Genomic DNA, 19,635 nt, shown 5'->3' with positions numbered 1-19,635 from the left:
ACTTGGACCTACCAGGCAACCGCCTGCCTGAGGTCATTTGTGGCCGGCCCTGATTGCTCCTGGTCTTTTCTCGCCTCCAGCTCTTCCCCCAAGCACTTTCAGTCTGAAGAAGGGTCCCGTCCCGAAACGGCGCCTATCCATATTCTCCCGAGATGCTGCCTGATCCGTTGAGTTATTCCAGCATTATGTGTCTTCTAAACTAATGGTATTCCATGTAGGTGGTGCAGTTACTTCTCAGCAGTAACATGTGTGCAGCTCTGTTGGAAGCAAAGCCTGGAGACATCACCGATCCCAATGGTACCAGCCCGCTGCATTTAGCTGCCAAGAATGGACATATCGACATTATAAGGTCAGCTTCCTATCCCTTGCTTGATTACGCTAACATATGTTTTGTAGTGTTTTTCTAAATCATAGTTATGGATTCATAGAACTACACATTGAAACAGGCCATTCAGCCCACCTTGTGTATGTTTTCCCAAACCTAAAAGCATTTAAGTTAGTTTAGTTTAGTTTAGTTTCATTTCATTTATTGATACAGCATGGAAACAGGCCTTTGTGTACATGTTTCCAAAAACCTCAAAGCATTTTAGTGTTTAGTTTAGTCTAATTTAATTTAGATTAGAGATTCAGCGTGGAAACTGGCACTTCACTAGGGAGGAAACCTAATCTGGGAGGAAAGCAAAGCACCCGGAGAAAACCCACGTGGTCACAGGGAGAACGTGCAAACTCTGCACAGACTGCACCCATATTCAGGATCGAACCCGTATCTCTGGCACTGTAAGGCAACAACTCTATCTCTGTGTCACTGTGCCGCCTTTAGTGTAGTTTAGTTCAGTTTAATTTAGATTAGTTTAGTTTAGTTTATTATTGTCACGTGTACCGAGTTCAATGGTCAGGGCATTGTGTACACGAGTCAGGAAGACATGGTACAGCTTAACAGGTTAGGCCGCATGTTGATAATTGTGTCCAGTTATGGTCGCCCCTTTAAGGAAGAATGTGGGGGCTTTGGAAAGAGTGTGGAGGTGGTGTATCAGGATGATGCCGGACTCCTTCTGCCTCTCTCTCTCCTCCTTTAAACTACTGGGGCGGCACGGTGGCGCAGCGGTAGAGTTGCTGCCTTACTGTGCCAGAGACACGGGTTCAATCCTGACTATGAGTGCTGTCTGTATACAGTTTGTATGTTCTCCGTGAGACCACGTGGGTTTCCTCCGGGTGCTCTGGTATCCTCCCACACTCCAAAGATGTGTAGGTTTGTAAGTTATTTGGCTCCTGCAAATTGTCCCTAGTGTGTAGGATAGTGCTGTAAGGGGTGATTGCTGGCTGTTGTGGACTCGGTTGGGCTGTATCTCCGTGCTGTATCTCTAAAGCTTACAAGCTCAATCTTTGACTGAGTTTTTTTAAATATCACCATTGGCCCAGGGTCAATCGTTTGGTTGCTAATGCTCCTGCAAACTACCTTGAAATGTTTTGCTCTGTGATAAAAGCAATACACACGTAGCTAAATGGTTCTCAGTGTTATTGCTTCAATTTGGAGGCAGTTTCAGAGGTTTTTTGTAAATTGAAGGCTGACATGGAGTGATTTGCAAATTTAGCAGCAAGTCAATTTCTAAGTTAGATGGAGAACTGGCTGGTCGATTGAAGACAAGTTTTATTTAGTGGACGGAAAATTTTAAATGACCAAAACAAGGCTGTTGAAACTGTTTACTAATCCCAATGGCAAGTTTTTGGAAAACTCAAACATCTTCAAATGTAAAAGAGACACAAGAAACTGCAGATGCAGGAATTTGGTTGTTTCAGTTTAGTTTATTGTCACGTGTACCGAGGTACAATGAAAAGCTTTTTGTTGCATGCTATCCAGTCTGAAAAAAGACGATACATGATTCCAATCATACCGTCCACAGTGTACAGATGCAGAATAAAGGGTGTAACATTTAGTGCAAGATAAAGCCCAGTAAAGTCTGATTAATGAGCATTTAGGTAGCTCACATTTATTGGCATGGACATTGAAGGGCCTGTCCCACTTGGTCATCATTTGCACGTCACGGAGGTGGCGCGCGAAGATTTAGTGAACCCCAAAATCCTGGGGCGCCGCACGGGACCACGCGTCACTGCCTATGCCACCAGGCCTCACCACAAACGTAATGCATGCCATGCGCGCGTCGTGCGTTGTGGCACGTAAATTATGTCGCGTAAATGACGCGCAAATGACGCCCGAGTGGGACAGGCCCTTTAGTTCTCCAATTTCAGGTAAGTAGCCTACAACCCCCTCCCCCCCTTACCTGCTGAGTTACTCCAGCTCTCTGTGGGGTCTTTTGTAAAGCAGTATCTGCAGTTCCTGATATCTACATTGATTTTATTTCTGTGGTCTAATTTGTAATCAGAGAAACGTTCTTCATTATTGACTAGTGTGTAGTGTATGGGGTGATCGCTAGGTGGCGTGGACTCGGTGGGCCGGAGGGCCTGTTTCCATACTGTATCTCTGGAGCTTAAAAGCTCAATCTTAGCTGATCTATCTTTCCCTCTCAACCACATTCTCCTGCCTTCTCCCGTAACCTTTGACACAAAGGATAAAGGACATTTATTGTCACATACACCAATTGGTGCAGTGAAATTTGAGTTACCATGCAGCACACAAATAAGATTAACACAACACTTTAGAATTTAACATAAAAAATATCCTCCCACAGTGGAATCAATGTTTCCCACTGTGAGGGAAGGCACCAAAGTTCAGTCCTGTTCCTCAGTATACCCATACTAATCAAGAAATGTTGCATGCAATCCAGTAGGTGAAAAAAACTATACATGATTACAATCGAGTCTTCCACAGTGTACAGATGCAGGATAAAGGGAATAACATTTAGTGCAAGATTAAATCCAGTATTTTCTGAGTTTTTAAGTTTAATTTATTGTCACGTGCACCAAGTTACAGTAAAGCTTTTGTTGGGTGCTAAACAGTCAGCAGAAAGACAATACGAGATTTCAATCAAACGGTCCACAGTGTACAGATACATGATAACTTGAGTAATGTTTCGTGCAAGATAACATCAAGATAAGTCTGATCAAAGATAGGCCGAGGGACTCCGACAAGGTCGATGGTAGGTCAGGCGGGAGAGATTTCCACTGAGCCACAGCCAACAGAAGTACATCCAGAAGTTGCTGCTGTTTTATTTTATATTGTAACTAGCAATAGTTGATTACAGAGTAACCCCTCCAGGCTCGAAGCGGTAACAGCTGCTGAAAGTCTTTTTTTTAATTTCTCTCTCAATGGGAGTATTGTCAGCATTGTCTGCTATTTAAGTATCCAGATGTTTTGAGTCAGCCTCAAGTCACCAATCCTTATTGTTTTATTTCCTTTCTTCTCATCGAAAACAAATCACTGTACAATGAATATCCTAGCTTAATGTTGGAAGAGTGCATTCTTGCCTCGGAGTCAAAAGGCGATGGGTTCAATTCTCACCTCGGAGTCCAGACAGGGTGATAGAGTCGTACAGCACAGAATCAGGCCCTTCGGTCCAACTGGTCCATGCCGACCAAGATGCCCCATCTAAGCTCGTCCAATTTGCCTGCATTTGGCCCATTTCCCTCCAAACTATTCCTATCTATGTGCCTGTCCAAGTGTTTTTTGGGATGGCACAGTGGCGCAGTGGTAGAGTTGCTGCTTTACAGTGCCGGAGACCCGGGTGCGACCCTGACCTCGGGTGCTTTCTGTACAGAGTGTGTACGTTCTCCCTGTGACCACGTGCTTTTCTCCAGGTGGTCCAGTTTCCTCCCTCACTCCAAAGACGTACAGGTTTGTAGGTTAATTGGCTGCTGTAAATTGTAAATTGTAAAGTGTGTAGGGTAGTGCTAGTGTACGAGGTCGGCGTGGACACAGTGGGACTAAGGTTTTTCTAAGTTTTCATGCTTTATCTCTAAACTAGACTAAACATTGCTTGATTTAAAATGTACAATATTCTCCATCCTTTCCCTTAATTGCGGATCTTTTGGCCCGCCTCAGTAAGTGGGAGTACACTTTTCCTGAAAGAGCACTAAGTGCTTGCATTACTTATTCATGTTCAGGATGTGATCTTTGCCAGTAGAAATTAAGGCCAGCATTTATGGCCAAACCTCAATTGCCCTGGTAGTGGGAACAAACCGCGTTCTTTGGCTGTTGCAGTTTACTTTAGTTTAGTTTAGAGATACAGCACAGAAACAGGCCCTTAAGTCCACTGAGTCCACGCCGACCAGCGCTCATCTCGTACACCAGCACTATCCAACGCACTGGCGCCAATTTACAATTTACAATTTTTACTGAAGCCAAAGTAACCTACAATCCTATGCATCTTTGGAATGTGGGAGGGAACCGGAGCACCCAGGGAAAACTGACAGGGTCACTGGGAGGACGTACAAACTCTGTACAGACAGCACCCATTGTCAGGATCGAACCCGGATCTCTGGGACTATAAGGCAGCAACTCTACCATTGAGACACCCTGCCACCACTTAGCCCTAACTTATGACCTCCTCTTATATTTATGGTACTTGTCTGACTAATCCAGTTGAGATTTTAATTAAGCATTTTAGTAAATATGCATATATCTTTAAATTGATAGACTGAATGTTTTAATTTTTTTAAATACACATTGTGCCAGAGTAACTCAGCAGATGGGTCGGTATCTCAGGAGAATATGGATAGGTGAACTTTCATGTCAGGACATTTCTCCTGACTGAAGGGTCTGAATGGTGGGGAAGGAGAAGAGGGGATGATCTGTAGAATACGTTCATAAGAGAAAAAGAGAATACTCCTTCTAAACCTATTTTACATTCCCCTTAGATATGTCCAGGTGTGCTCTAACAACAGCCACCCAATCACAAAGTTGATTCAGGGTGGGACCTTTCATCAGTCTGAAGAAGGGTCCCGACCCGAAACGACACATAAGTTCTCCAGAGACACAGCCCGATCCGTTGAGTTACTCCAACATTTTGTGTTCTTTCATGAAATGTTGCCTTTTATTGCAAGGGATATTGAGAATAGTAGGGTAGTTTTAATGTAATTTTACATTGTCAGAGTAAGTCTGCAGTTTAAGAAACGCATATTAAGTTGATTTCCATACTTACAGAAGAATAAACTTGCATTGAGCCAGTTCTTGCGTGGTTGATTGGGATGAAAGAGTTTACACATGAAGAGAGGTCAGGCCGTGTGGGGCGACACAGTGGCGCAGCAGTAGAGTTGCTGCCTTACAGCGCCAGAGACCCGCGTTCAATCCTGACTATGGGTGCTTTCTGTACGGAGTTAGTGTGTCCTTAGTGTGTAGGATAATGCTGGTGTACGGGGATCGCTAGTCGGTGCAGACTCGATGGGCCAAAGGACCTGTATCTCTAAACTAAACTAAACTAAACTAAACTAAAATACACTTAAGAATGGTCCCAGTCAAAACGTCACCTAATCATGTTCTCCAGTGCTGCTGCTTGACCCGCTGAGTTACTCCAGATCTTTGTGTCTTTCTTTATATACCAGCATCGACAGTCCCTTGTTTTTTTCCGGATGGTAATATAGTTCCTCATTCTTCAAAAAATGTTAATTACTCCATTACAACGGTTTTATAAAACATTACTTTCACAAAGAATGACAGACAGTGTATGTCTCGGTGCTGAAATATAGAGAGGATGTTCATATTAGACTGGCAATTCCTGGATCCATTAACCTAGCTTCCTGTGTTACAGATAACCCATTATAAAGTGTATCTCTACACATCACAGTGGAAAAAACCCAGGCATCAGCGTTTTGTAATGTGAAAACATTGGGGATATTTTCAGCACAGTTCACTCAAAGTTGAACTTTCCCAGTAAATATTTAGTGAACCTTCTGTCCCATAGCTCCATGGTTCAATTCTGACCTTGGGTGCTGCCTGTGTGGAGTTTGCACGTACTCTGTTTGACTGGATTTGGATTTCCTAAGTTTCCCCCCAAATTCCAAGGACAAGCTTGTTTCAAGGTTAATTGCTCACTTACATTGTCCCCATGTATGGATGAGGTGGTGGAATGCAGGGATGGTTGATAGGAATGTTGGGACAATAAAATAGGATTAAAGAACAGCACAGCACAGGAACGGGCCCTTTGCCCAAGATGCTTGTACTCAACATGATGCCAAGTTAAATTTATTTCATCTGCTTATACATGATCCATATCCTTCTATTCCCGGCACTTCCATGTGTCTCTCTAAAAGCTTCTTAAACGCCACAATCGTATCTGCCTCCTCCACCAGCCCTGGCAGCACGCTCCACATTCACTCTCCGAGTGAAAAACTTGCCCGCAAATCTCCATTAAACTTTCCCCCTCTCAGCTTAAAGCTAGGCCCTCAAGTCTTTGTCATCTTCACCTTGGGAGAAAGGATCCGACAGTCCACCCTATCTCTGCTTCTCATAATTATAGAAACCTCTATTAGGTCTCCCCTCTACCTTTGATGTTCCATATCCCTCTATACCCTGCCTATCTAAATGCCTCTTAAACACCACGATCGTATCTACCCACATCTCCACCACTGGCCCTCACCACTCTTCATGTAATAAGCTTGCCCCGCACATTGCCTTCAAACTTGATGCCAAGTTAAACTGATCTCATTTGCTTGTTCGTGAACCATATCCCTCTGTCCCCTGCACTTCCATGTGCCCATCCAAAAGCCTCTTAAACACCACTGTCATAATCTACCTCCACCACTCTCTGAGTAAAAACACTTGCCACACACTTCTCTTTCAACTTTCCTCCCCTCACCATATACCTATGCCCTCTAGTGTTGGACATTTCCACCTGGGGGGGGGGGAATTAATTGATGAGATTAATTGGACTAATGAATTGGATTCATTAATCAGATTTATAATGGTTGGCATCAAATCAATGGGCTGAACAGCCTGCTTTGTGCTGTATGACTCCATTTCCAACATGACCACGGTGCCTACTTTTCAAAGTATATTTATGGCTACAAAGTGCTCTTTCATTCATTGTCATGAGGAGTACAGTGGAAATGCGAGTCCTTTCTTTCTTTTCCTTTATTTCCAAGGACATATTTTTGAACAAAGAAATTTCAAAGGTGCCTCAGAAACTTCAAGCAAATCACAAGGAAAGGGTCAAATATAATTATTTAAAATGCACCGTGCCTTTTACATATGGCCTTGAATTGAATAACAGGGTGGAATAGTGGCGCAGCGGTAGAGCTGCTGCCTTACAGCGCCAGAGACCCGAGTTTGATCCTGACTACCGGTGCTGTCTGTAAGGAGTCTGTACGTTCTCCCTGTAACCACATGCGTTTTCTCCGGGTGCTCCGGTTTTCTCCCAAATTCCAAAGACGTGCAGGTTTGTAGGTTAATTGACTTCTGTAAATTGTCCCTAGTGTGTAGGATAGAACTAGTGTACTATTATTATAATTATAATATTATTTTTTTATTATTTATAATAATGTATTATTATTATTATTATTATTATTATTGTATTATTTATTATAATTTATAATAATATAATTATTATAATATATCATTAGTCAGCGCGGACACGGTGGGCTGAAGGGCCTGTTTCCACACTGTATCTCTGAAATAAACTAAACTAAAACAAAACAGAGATTTTCATTCATTGACTGCCACCATAGTTAATAATATCCAGTCATCATGCTATGTTTACGTATTCTGTTGTGTTGCTGCAAGTGAGAATTTCATTGTTGTTTCTGGGATATACGACAATAAAACACCTTTGACTCTTGACCTGACTCTTGGAGTAGAGCAACCGATAGCACACTCTTCAATTTGTTCCATGAAATCTTTACCTACTGTACTCCTCCCCCCACTCACAGACAATGGAAGAGTTCCTCTCTCCACCTCTCCCACCTTCCTCCCAAGCAAACATTGTCCGCAGAGTGTGGGATATGTTGTACATTTGTTAAATAGATATTAAAGCACAGTCACTGTTACAGTGGCACACAATGGTGTGTTTCCATGGCGACTAGCTTCAGTATTCTGGCCAATGTCCAATTAAGATTCTTCTTTTTTTCCTTTTGGGTCAAGGCAACTTCTGATAGAAATGTATTAATTATCTTCAACATGGTGTAAAATTCAGTTTGCCGAACTCCCCCATGGAAGCTGTCGAGAGAGAGGAGGTTTTATATCCAGTCAATTTTATATCCCCACATCATCCAAAAGCTCTTTACAGCCACAGATGTCATAGTCATCTCACGGCACAGAAAGCAGGCCCTTCAGCCCACCATGTCCGTGCTGGCCATTGTGTTTATCTGCAGCGGTCCCATCAACTTGTGCGGCACAGTCATGTGCGGACGTGGCGTCGATGGACGAGAAGCCGAAGCAAAGAAGTGGAAGCCAAATAACTGAATGGAAACTAAGCATAGAAGCCAACTCACTGAAAGGCCGCGTTGCATAAAAGCCAACTCACTGAAAGGCCGCTGTGCCGAAAAGCCAAATAACAGACATGACGGTCGCCGGGGGGCGGGGTGGGACGTCATCGATTGGTCCAGATCCCCGCGTCCTTCACATCACTGGCCGGGGGAGATGGGAGGGTGGGGGTCAATTTCCCCACACAAGACCGCTCTGGGCTGGAGGGTGACTGGGCAATCTGAACCCGAGCACCAAGTAGTAAACGGCCGAAGGAGCGCATCCCTCGGGACAGCCCCAACTCTCCCACGGCCATGGCCGCCCTCTGCCTCGTCTTCCCCGTGTGGCCGCACTATGATGGGCTGTGGGTCAGCAGCGCACACACACACACACACACACACACACACACACACGGGGCCGGGTCTAGCAGTTGGGGACAGTCTGGTCCCTCTGCCCACCCAAAGTCACCGACCGCGATGCACCGCCACCGGACCCCAACCCCCACACCAGGGTGATTCACCCCCCGACCCTGACCCACACACGGTGTGATTCACCCCCCGACACCCACACCGGATGATTCAACCCCCCCCCCTCCCCAGCCGCGGTGACAGACGGCTTGAGTCATTGGCAGCCATAGTAAATCGCTTATAAAACATGTGGGGGGGCCACAAATTCCCTGGCGGGTCGATGACAAGAGTGCATGACAACAAACAATTTTATCTCCTCCCACTTCCCACCCCTCCCCACCTTGACAACAAGAAGCACATTTTATTTATTGCTTAAACACAGTAATACCGTTTGGTTGCGTGCGTAACGCACACAACAAGCTCCCACGCACAAAACACCAGATAATCTGTAATCTGTTTTAACCGAAGATAGACACAAGGAGCTGGAGTAACTCAGCGGAAAAGGCAGCACCTCTGGAGAGCAGGAATGGGTGACGTTTCGGGTCGAGACCATTCTTCAGACCTGAATACTGAGTCTTAAGGGTCTCGACCAGAAACGCCACCCATTCCTTCTCTCCAGAGATGCTGCCTGTCCCACTCAGTCACTCCAGCTTTTTGTGTCTATCTTTGGTGTGACAGGTGTCTCATTTCATCGGCTTCATGTATTCAACCAAGTGCGCTCTTAATGGAATCTCAGATCTTTGCGAGGGAGGGATGGAACGGATGGAACCACTGGCTAAAGCAAAGGCATAGTTAGGACAGGGAAATAATCCCACCACTTAATTAACCAAGTTCCTGAATGTAAGAATTATTTATACATGTAACATTTTTGTTTTAAAATCAATGTAACGCTTTTTTGAGTTTTAATGCCGATCCCGTCCTGTGGGAAGGGCTTGCGGCAGCTGGTTTCATAGTGCCTTCATAGAAACATAGAAACATAGAAAATAGGTGCAGGAGTAGGCCATTCGGCCCTTCGAGTCTGCACCGCCATTCAATATGATCATGGCTGATCATCCAACTCAGTATCCTGTACCTGCCTTCTCTCCATACCCCCTGATCCCTTTAGCCACAAGGGCCACATCTAACTCCCTCTTAAATATAGCCAATGAACTGGCCTCAACTACCTTCTGTGGCAGAGAATTCCAGAGATTCACCACTCTCTGTGTGAAAAATGGTTTTCTCATCTCGGTCCTAAAGGATTTCCCCCTTATCCTTAAACTGTGACCCCTTGTTCTGGACTTCCCCAACATTGGGAACAATCCTCCTGCATCTAGCCTGTCCAACCCCTTAAGAATTTTGTAAGTTTCTATAAGATCCCCCCTCAATCTTCTAAATTGTAGCGAGTACAAGCCGAGTCTATCCAGTCTTTCTTCATATGAAAGTCCTGACATCCCAGGAAGTCTGGTGAACCTTCTCTGCACTCCCTCTATGGCAAGAATGTCTTTCCTCAGATTTGGAGACCAAAACTGTACGCAATACTCCAGGTGTGGTCTCACCAAGACCCTGTACAATTGCAGTAGAACCTCCCTACTCCTATACTCAAATCCTTTTGCTATGAATGCTAACATACCATTCGCTTTCTTTACTGCCTGCTGCACCCGCATGCCTACTTTTAATGACTGGTGTACCATGACACCCAAGTCTCGTTGCATCTCCCCTTTTCCTAATCGGCCACCAATTAGACAATAGTCTACTTTCCTCTTTTTGCCACCAAAGTGAATAACCTCACATTTATCCACATTATACTGCATCTGCCATGCATTTGCCCACTCACCCAGCCTATCCAAGTCACCTTGCAGCCTCCTAGCATCCTCCTCACAGCTAACACTGCCCCCCAGCTTCATTGTTGGTAGGTGCTGATCTTTAACATGGACCGCTATCAGTGCCAGTTTTCCCAACTTCCATAGCCGCTCCACATTAGTCGAGTCAGACGTGAATCTGCTCTATGATCTTTGACAGTGACTTGTCTGTGCCGCGATTGCCAGGCATTGTCCCCAACTCTGCTCCACCCGGCCCCGTGTGTGTGTGTGTGTCCACTGCCGTCCCAAAGCCCATCACATCACTGGCCGAACGGGGGAGACGAGGCGGAGGGTAGCCGTGGGCGAGTGGGGGCTGTACCGAGGGATGCGCTCCTTCGGCCGCTTACAACTAGGTGCTCGGGTTCAGAGTGCCCAGTCACCCTCCAGCCCAGGGCGGTCTTGTGTGGGGAAAATGACCTCCACCCTCCCGTCTCCCCGGCCAGTGATGTGATGGACGCGGTGGTCTGGACCAATCGCTGACAAATCCCGCCCCCCGGCGGCGCCATGTCCGTTATTTGGCTTTTTGGCACAGCAGCCTTTCAGTGTTGGCTTCTATGTGACGTGGCCTTTCGCTTAGTTGGCTTTTAGGCATCCCGCCCTTTTGGTTAGTTTGTTTTTCAGCTTCATACGCTTTCGGTTATTTGGTTCTTCGTTTCCATTCGGTTAGTTGGCTTCCACTTCTTTGCTTCGGCTTCTCGTCCTTCGACGCCACATCTGGGTACCGGCACAGTGACACAGCGGTAGAGTTGCTGCCTTACAGCGCCAGAGACCCAGGGTTTGATCCTGACACCGGGTGCTGTCTGTGTAGAGTTTGTACGTTCTTCCTGTGACCATGTCTGTTTTCTCCGGGTGCTCCGGTTTCCTCCCACATTCCAAAGACGTGCAGGTTTGTAGGTTAATTGGCTTCTGTAAATCACCCCTAGTGTGTAGGATAGAACTAGCGTACAGTTGACCGTTGGTCAGCGTGGACTCAGTGGGCTGAAGGGCCTGTTTCCACTCTGTATCTCTAAACTGAATTACACACTAAACTAAATATATTCACTTAATGTGTGTGTGCGTGTGCATGTGTGTGTGTGCATGCGTGCGTGTGCGTGTGTGTGCGTGCGAGCGTGTGTGTGTGTGTGTGTGTGAGACTTAATTTATGGGTGAGCAGAGCTCTACACGTTGGTGCATGTAGTGAGATTATCATAGTTATTCAAAATGGTCTGCAGATAATATGACAAGAGCAGGTTGTGAGTGATCTATGTATTAACCAGACTCCTGCAATAATAAATCTCTAACTCCTGCCACACATGTGTCATCACATTCTGTAGTTGTGCGTACTGTATCTGCCAGAGCATCCAAGGCTCTCCTTAAAACACTGGGTTATATTGCCCTCTAGAGACAGCGCACAAAACTGTAGTAAAATAATAGACAACACTGTCTTGGTGCTGTAGTCTAGAACAAAAAAAGGTTTCCTCCAGGTGCTCCGGTTTCCTACCACATCTCAAAGCCATGCTTGTTAATTATTTAATTGGCCACTGTAAAATTATCCTTAATGTGTTAGTAGGTAGATGTGAAAGTAGAATAACTTAGAACAAGTGTGACCGGGTGATTGATGGTTGCCATGGACCCGGTTGGCCAGAGGCCTTTGAACTTTCGAGGTACAGTATGGAAACAGGCCCTTCAGCCCACCGAGTCCGCACCAACCAGCCATCACTGGCATGTCCCTTGCGGGGTAACTTTTTCACAGAGGGTGCTGGGTATATGGAATGAGGAGGTAGTTGAGGCAGGTACTATAACAGCATTTAAAAGACAGTTGGACAGGTACATGGATATGAAAGGTTTAGAGGGACATGGGCCCAAAAGGGTCAAATGGGATCAGCTTAGGGCAACCTAATCCCAGGAATGATTGGGTTAACATATGATGAGCGATTGACGGCACTGGGCCTGTACTCGCTGGAGTTTAGAAGGATGAAGGGAGGAACCTCATTGAAACCTACCAAATAGTGAAAGGCCTGGATAGAGTGGATGTGGGGAGGATGTTTCCCCTTGTGGGAGAGTCTAGGACCAGAGGCCAAAGCCTCAGAATAAAAGAACGTGCCTTTACAATGGAGATGAGGAGGAACATATTTAGTCAGAGGGTGGTGTATCTGTGGAATTCATTGCCACAGACAGCTGCGGAGGCCGTCATTGGGTATTTTTATGGCGCAGAATGACAGATTCTTGATTAGTACGGGTGTCAGGGGTTATGGGAAGAAGGCAGGAGAATGGGTTTAAGACGGAAAGATAGATCAGCTACGATTGAATGGCGGAGTGGACATAATGGGTCAAATGGCCTAATTTTGCAACAACAATTTATGAATTTATGAACTTGGTTGGCATGGTCGTGCTGGGCCGAATGGCCTGTTTACGTGCTGCAAGACTCCATTACTCTATAACACTGTCAGCGAAGGTCAATCATTACTTTCCTCCCAGCTATTAACAATCTGGCCTCAACTTGTTTTCATGATTTAATTTGATCTCAAATGATTTCCTTGGAAGGTTTACACAGTGTAGAGCAGGTGGAAATGATTTGCTGTAGAGTGATAATCTTCCCTCTTCCCTGAACTCAGCAAGAAAATCTTTACAGCTTTCAGCGTAGATGCACTTCACTTTTTTAAAATGCTGTGCAAATCTTTTTGTTAATCGAGTTAGAGGCTGACATTTTAGAAATAAAATTCTGAGGGAGCAGGACTTTAGACTTTAGACATTAGTGATACAGCGCAGAAATTGCCACTTCGGCCCACTGAGTCTGCACCGACCAGCGATCCCCGTACACTACTTCCACTCTAGACACTAGGGACGATTTAAAATTCACAGAAGCCAATTAACTGAAGCCTATGTACGTCTTTGGAATGTGGGAGGAAACCGGAGCTCCCGAAGAAAACCCATGCGGTCACAGGGAAAACGTACAAACTCTGTACAGACAACATCCGTAGTCAGGATCGAACCCGGGTCTCTGGTGCTGTAAGGCAGCAACTCTACCGCAGTGCGTTCATGCTGCCACTTATATTCTTAAATACACATTCACTTGCTGGTGCAGCCTTAAGGTGCCAAAAGCCCAGGTTGAATCCCAAGCTCTGGTGCTGTTTGTGTGGAGTTTGCACGTTCTCCCTGAGACTGCGTGGGTTTCCTCTGGGTGCTCAGGTTTCCTGCCACATCCCAAAGACGTGCGGGCTTGTAGGTTCATTGGCCACAGTAAATTGCCCCTAGTGTGTAGGGATAGGATGCAAAAGTGTGATAACATAGAACTAGTGCGTACTGGTAATCGATGGTTGGCACAGATTCAATGGGCTTCCTCCGGGTACTCCGCTTTCCTCCCACATCCCAAAAATGTGCAGGTTTGTCGGTTAAAAGGCCACTGTTTGCTCCTAGTGCGTAGGGAGGGTGTCAATGCGAGTGAAATGAGGCGTGGAAGTGAAGAATTGGTATGAATGGGAGGTTGATGTGCAGCGTGGCATTGAGTGGCTAAAGGACCAGTGTGTGTGCTGTTTGACGCTAACTGTGTTTGTTTTTCATCCTCCCACAGACTCCTGTTGCAGGCCGGAATTGATATAAACCGCCAGACAAAAGCAGGAACAGCGCTTCACGAAGCTGCACTGTGTGGGAAGACTGATGTGGTTCGCTTGCTGTTGGAAGTAAGATCCCTCGTGAGAATACCAGTGGGCGATACGGATCACTTGGCAGCAGTCTGCTGTAGGTTGACCAGGCCTGTAACAGGTTGCAATTGCACAACCCAGCAGAAATACGTCCCCCTCTTTGTAGCTATACTCAGTCACGGAATCGATGGGCAGAATGGCATAGTTCTATTCCTCTGCCATGGTCTAACACAAGCCCTCCACTGGTTTTCCGGCACTTTTGGTTCCAGAACCTTTATCCAATTTGCTGACTGGATAGCACGCAACAAAAAGCTTTTCACTGTACTTCGATACACATGACAATTAACTGAACTGATTCCTATCTGGCAGCAAGACCACTGCCCCCCCCCCCCCTTCCAACCGAGTCTCCCTCTGTTCTCGGTGCCCCCTCCCCCCCCAGGTCCCCGCATTGTTTTCAAAGGTCCACCTTGCTCTCGGGTCCCACCTCGCACTGGGAGGTGCGGGTCCCGTCGACACTGTTGTCTCAGGGCTGAGTTCACAGTCTGCGGTGGGTGAGCCGGGCCTCTGACTATGGCGAGCGAGTCCTCCGTCGTTGGTCCGCGGCAAGCACATCCCCGGTCCGCGTACGCAGGTTGGCACTGTGTAAATGATATATACCAGTATTTCTTTTCTTTTAGAGTGGAGTTAACGCACATATCAAGAACACCTACAACCAGACAGCCCTGGACATTGTACACCAATTCACAGCAACACAAGCAAGCAAAGAAATCAAGCAAATGCTCAGAGGTTCGTTTAAGCAAAGAAAGCTGGGAGCAGCCGGGGAGATGGGGGAATAAAGAGGGTAGGCTCTGTCTGGAGAGGTGGTGGTGAAGGGACATGGAGATGCTTTGGAGAAGGCAAAGGGGCGGCATGGTGGCGCAGCAATAGAGTTGCTGCAACACAGCGTCAGTGACACAGGTTCGATCTTGACCATGAGTGCTGGCTGTACAGAGTTTGGAAGTTCTTCTTGTGACCCCATGGGTTTTCTATGGGTGCGCCGGTTTCCTCCCACACTCCAAAGGCGTGCAGGTTTGTAGGTGAATCGGCTTCTATAAATTGTCCCTAGTGTGAAAGATAGTGCTAGTGTACGAGTGATCGCTGGTTGGCATGCTCAGTTGGCCGAAGGGCCTGTTTCTACACTAGGTAATGTCTAAAGACACTTTGTTCTCTGCTGCGTTTTCCTAGACAAGCATGAAACACTTGGATAGACCAGGTTTAGAAGGATATGGGCCGAATGCAGGCACGTGGGACCAGTGTAGATGGGGGATGTTGGTTGGTGTGGGCAAGTTGGGCCGAAGTGCCTGTTACCACGCTGTATGACTACTGCTGAAAGAGCTGCTGCCTCACAGCTCCAGTTACCCAGGTTCAATCTTGACCTCGGGTGCTGTCTGTGTGGAGTTTGCACGCTCATGGCAATGTACATGGATAAGAAAGACTTCGAGGGATAAGTGCCAAATGCTAGCAGGTGGGACTAGTGTAAATGGTGCACCTTGGTCGGCATGTACGAGTTGGGCCGAAGGACCTGTTTCCTTACCATATGACTATGACTCTTTCTTCCCTGTGACCACATGAGTTTCCTCTGTATTCCTTTTCCCCTCACATCCGAAAAGGGTGCAAATCAGCAGATTAATTGGCTTACAAATTGCTCCCAATTTGTAGGCGGGTGGAAGAATCTGGTGGAGTTGATTACATGAGAAATATGTTAATGGTAGAATCTGGAAGGATAACAATTTGTAAAGAATGACGTTGGATTAGATTAATGCAAATGATGGTTAGCATGGACTTGGCGGGCCAAAGGGCCTGTTTCCATATTGTATCTCTCTATAAATAATAAATAAAACGGATGTGTAGGATCAGTGTAAATTGGTACTTATGACCAGCACTGGCTCGGTGAGCCAAAGGGATTGTTTAAAATCTTAACTCTCTAAAAAAAATGGGATTTGTGTAGGGTAAATGGGTACCTATAATTGGCAGAGCCTCGGTGGGCTGAAGAGCCTGTTTCCATACTAAGACTGAGCAGATGCCCTCAGTTGCCTCCCGATCATAATGGCTCCTCTTTCGGTCCTTGCAGATGCCTCAGCTGCCCTGCAGGTCAGGGCGGTGAAGGACTACTGTAACAACTATGACCTGACCAGCCTTAACGTGAAGATAGGAGACATTATTACAGTAGGTGGAAGATTTTGCATTCTTTCATAAAACACTCGATAACTGTGATTACAATGGCAACTCCATTGGGGAGGCATGCTGGTGCAGCAGTAGAGTTGCTGCCTTACAGCGTCAGAGACCCGGGTCCGATGCTGACTACTGGTGCTGTCTGTACGGAGTTTGCACGTTCTTCCAATTACCGCGTGGGTTTTCTCTGTGTGCTCCCGTTTCCTTCCACATTCCAAAGATGGACAGGCTTGTAGGTTAATTGGCTTCTGTACATTGCCTCTAGTGTGGAGGTTAGAACCAATGTACAGCAATCACTGGTCAGCATGAATTCAGTTGGCAGGAGGGACCAATTTCTGCGCTGTATCTCTAAAGTCTAAAGTAATGTCTAAATACTCCAGGGCTTAATAGAAGGTGACATCTGTTTGGCAATGCACAATCTTCTCTGAGTCTGAGCCACCCATCCTTTTTCTCTAAAGATGCAGCCTGACCCGCTAAGTTACTCCAGCACTTTGTGTCTATCTTTGGTATAAACCAACATCTTTGTTCCTGCACAATCTTTTCTACCCTGGTAGTGACCTTCACGACAATCTTTCACCCAGACATCCTACTAAGCACATAGACCTTGGCCAGTGAGTTGCAGGAAAGGCACCAGTGGTAGGATTACATTGTGAAACCTCCTCCATATCCAAATCCCTTCCCTTGGAGCTGGTTGCTTCTATCTTGAGAGTCCAAGCAGTAGTTGCCATAGGGAATCAGATGTTGAGGCCAGATTTGATCCTGAGAACAGGTGCCGTCTGTACGGAGTTTGTACGTTTTTCCCGTGACCACATGGGTTTTCTCCAGTTTCCTCCCACATTCCTAAGATGTACAGGTTTGTGGGTTAATTGACCAGTAACATTGTAAATTGTCCCTAGTGTGTAGGTTACTGATAGGTTGGTGCGGACTCGGTAAAGTAAAGTTGGTAGGGCTTGTGCCTCACCAGCGCCAGGGAACCAGGTTCATTCCCATCCTCGGGTGCTGTCTGTGTGGAGTTTGATGCGTAAATGAGAAAGTGGGATAACATAGAACTAGCATGAACGGGTGATTGATGGTCGGCGTGGACTAGGTGGGCAGAAGGGACAGTTTCCATTCTGTATCTCTTAACTAATCAATTAATCCAAAGATAGACACAAAGTGCTGGAGTAACTCAGCAGGTCAGGCAGGAGCTGGAGAAAAAGGCTGAAGAAAGGTTCCAATCTGAAACATCACCCATTCTTTTTCTCCAGAGATGCTGTTTGACCTGCTGAGTTACTCTAGCACTTTGTGTGAATGCTCGGTATAAACCAGCGTCTGCAGTTCCTTATTACTAATCAATTAAGCTGTGGTTCTTCCTGTCAATACCCCAGGAATACAGCAGGTGGAGCTGTAGGCGAGCCATCGTCAGCAATAACTATCGATGTCCTCCACTCACCTGAAAGAATCACTTGCAATATGAGAGGGAACATCCCGTCTACCTTGTCAAAAACATCTCCCCTGATCGGTGCCACCTCCCCATCCATATTCATAAAATAATTAATTTGCTCAGTTTAACTTGTGGAAGCCTGACACAAACCTAGTAGCGCAACTTAAAGTGCGCAGGGGCGGTACAGTGGCGCAGCTGGTAAACCGCTGCCTCACAGCGCCAGAGACCCAGGCTCAACCCTGCCCTCAGGTGCTGTCTGCGTGGAGTTTGCACGTTCTCCCTGCGACCGTGCTCAGGTGCTCCGGTTTCCACCCACATCCCAAAGACGTGCAGGTTTGTAGGTTAATTTACCCTCTGCAAATTTGCCCCTAGTGTAGGGAGTGGACGGGAAAGTGGGATAACCCAGAACTAGTGTGGACGGGTCGCCAGGGATTCTGTGGGCCGAAGGGCCGTTTCCATGCTGTATCTCTTTAAAAAAAAATCAAAAGGCAAAGCACAAAATGCTGGAGTAACTCAGTGGGTCAGGAATGGAATGGATAGGTGACATTTCGGGTCGGGACCTTTCTTCAGACTGAAAGTAGAGGTGTGGGGAGGGGAGGGGGGAATAAACAGGAGGCGAGAAAAAGCCAGAACAAATCATGTCAACTCCACCATTCAATCATGGCTAATCTATCTTTCCCTCTCAACCCCATTCTCCTGCCTTCTCCCCATGACCCCTGACACCAGTACTAATCAGGAAACTGTCAAGCTCTACCTTAAAGATCTTCTTCGGCCCACAATGTCCATGCTGAACATGCAGCCAGGGCAAATGCTCACCTGCCTTCACATAATCCATATTCTCCACTCCTTGCATATCCATGTGCTTATCTACAAGCCTCTTAAAAACACCACTATCGTATCTGCCTCCACCACCACCCCTGGGAGCATGTAAAAAAACTTGCCCCACACTTCTCCGTAAAACTCTGCCCCTCTCACCTCAAAACTATGCCCTCTAGTATTTGATATTTCCATCCTGGGAATAAAATGTTCTGAGTGTCTACCATATCTATGCCCTCTCATTATTTTATATACGTCTATCAGGTCTCCCTGCAACTTCTGGCATTCCAGAGAAAACAATCCAAGTCTGTCCAACCTTGTAGCTAAAACTCCCTAATCCAGGCATCATTCTGGTGACATAGAACAGTACAGTACAGCACCGCAACAGACCCTTCGGCCCACAATGTTTATGCTGAAGATGACGGCAAATTAATCTAATCTCCTCTGCCTGCAAGTGATTAAGAGTCAGAACATAAGGGGCATAATCCAAATAACTAGGAGCAGGTTGTTTGGCCCTCGTTTATAAAGACCTTTGACATTAACAACATTAACAGGTTCACCACTGATTTTCTGGCAACTGGTGATCCGGCATCTCCTTTAATCCGGACAAATATTAAACTTGAAATACTCCCCGCAGAAGCCCCACCAAAAGTGTAAAGCCGAGGCCGGATGTGGCGGCCAATCTCAACCTCATCGAGACTTCCATGGCTAATCGATAGGTTGAATTCACCCCTTGTGGCTGGGGCTCTGGAACTCCGGCCTGGCCAGAGCCAGCAGATCCATTCCCATAACTGACTTCCAAAGCCAACTTTGCGGGTCAGTATCTCGGCTCCCCAAGGCCGTGACCTCTGTTGGTCCGGAAAAATGGATAATACAGCAAGGCTCTGGAACAAAGAGTGCCGGAAAATCAGTGGTGGACCTGTACCTGCACTAACCATGTTCGTTGATTCTCTTAATATCCAAAAATCTA

General features: G+C 46.3%; 1 protein-coding gene across 2 annotated transcripts in view; it reads left to right on the top strand.

Moving 5' to 3' along the window:
- The window catches only part of caskin1 (CASK interacting protein 1), a 379,139-nt gene that overhangs the window by 270,216 nt on the left and 89,288 nt on the right, over window positions 1–19,635 (top strand). For both annotated transcript variants that reach the window (XM_055651672.1, XM_055651671.1), the window contains exons 6-9: window positions 219–349; window positions 14,146–14,254; window positions 14,893–15,001; window positions 16,326–16,420. In XM_055651672.1, coding sequence (XP_055507647.1) covers window positions 219–349; window positions 14,146–14,254; window positions 14,893–15,001; window positions 16,326–16,420 — 444 coding nt within the window. The remainder of the gene's footprint in view (window positions 1–218; window positions 350–14,145; window positions 14,255–14,892; window positions 15,002–16,325; window positions 16,421–19,635) is intronic.

Source organism: Leucoraja erinacea, chromosome 20 (genome assembly GCF_028641065.1).
Source record: "Leucoraja erinacea ecotype New England chromosome 20, Leri_hhj_1, whole genome shotgun sequence".
NCBI lineage: Eukaryota > Metazoa > Chordata > Chondrichthyes > Rajiformes > Rajidae > Leucoraja > Leucoraja erinaceus.
This window is presented reverse-complemented; position numbering and strand designations above follow the sequence as displayed.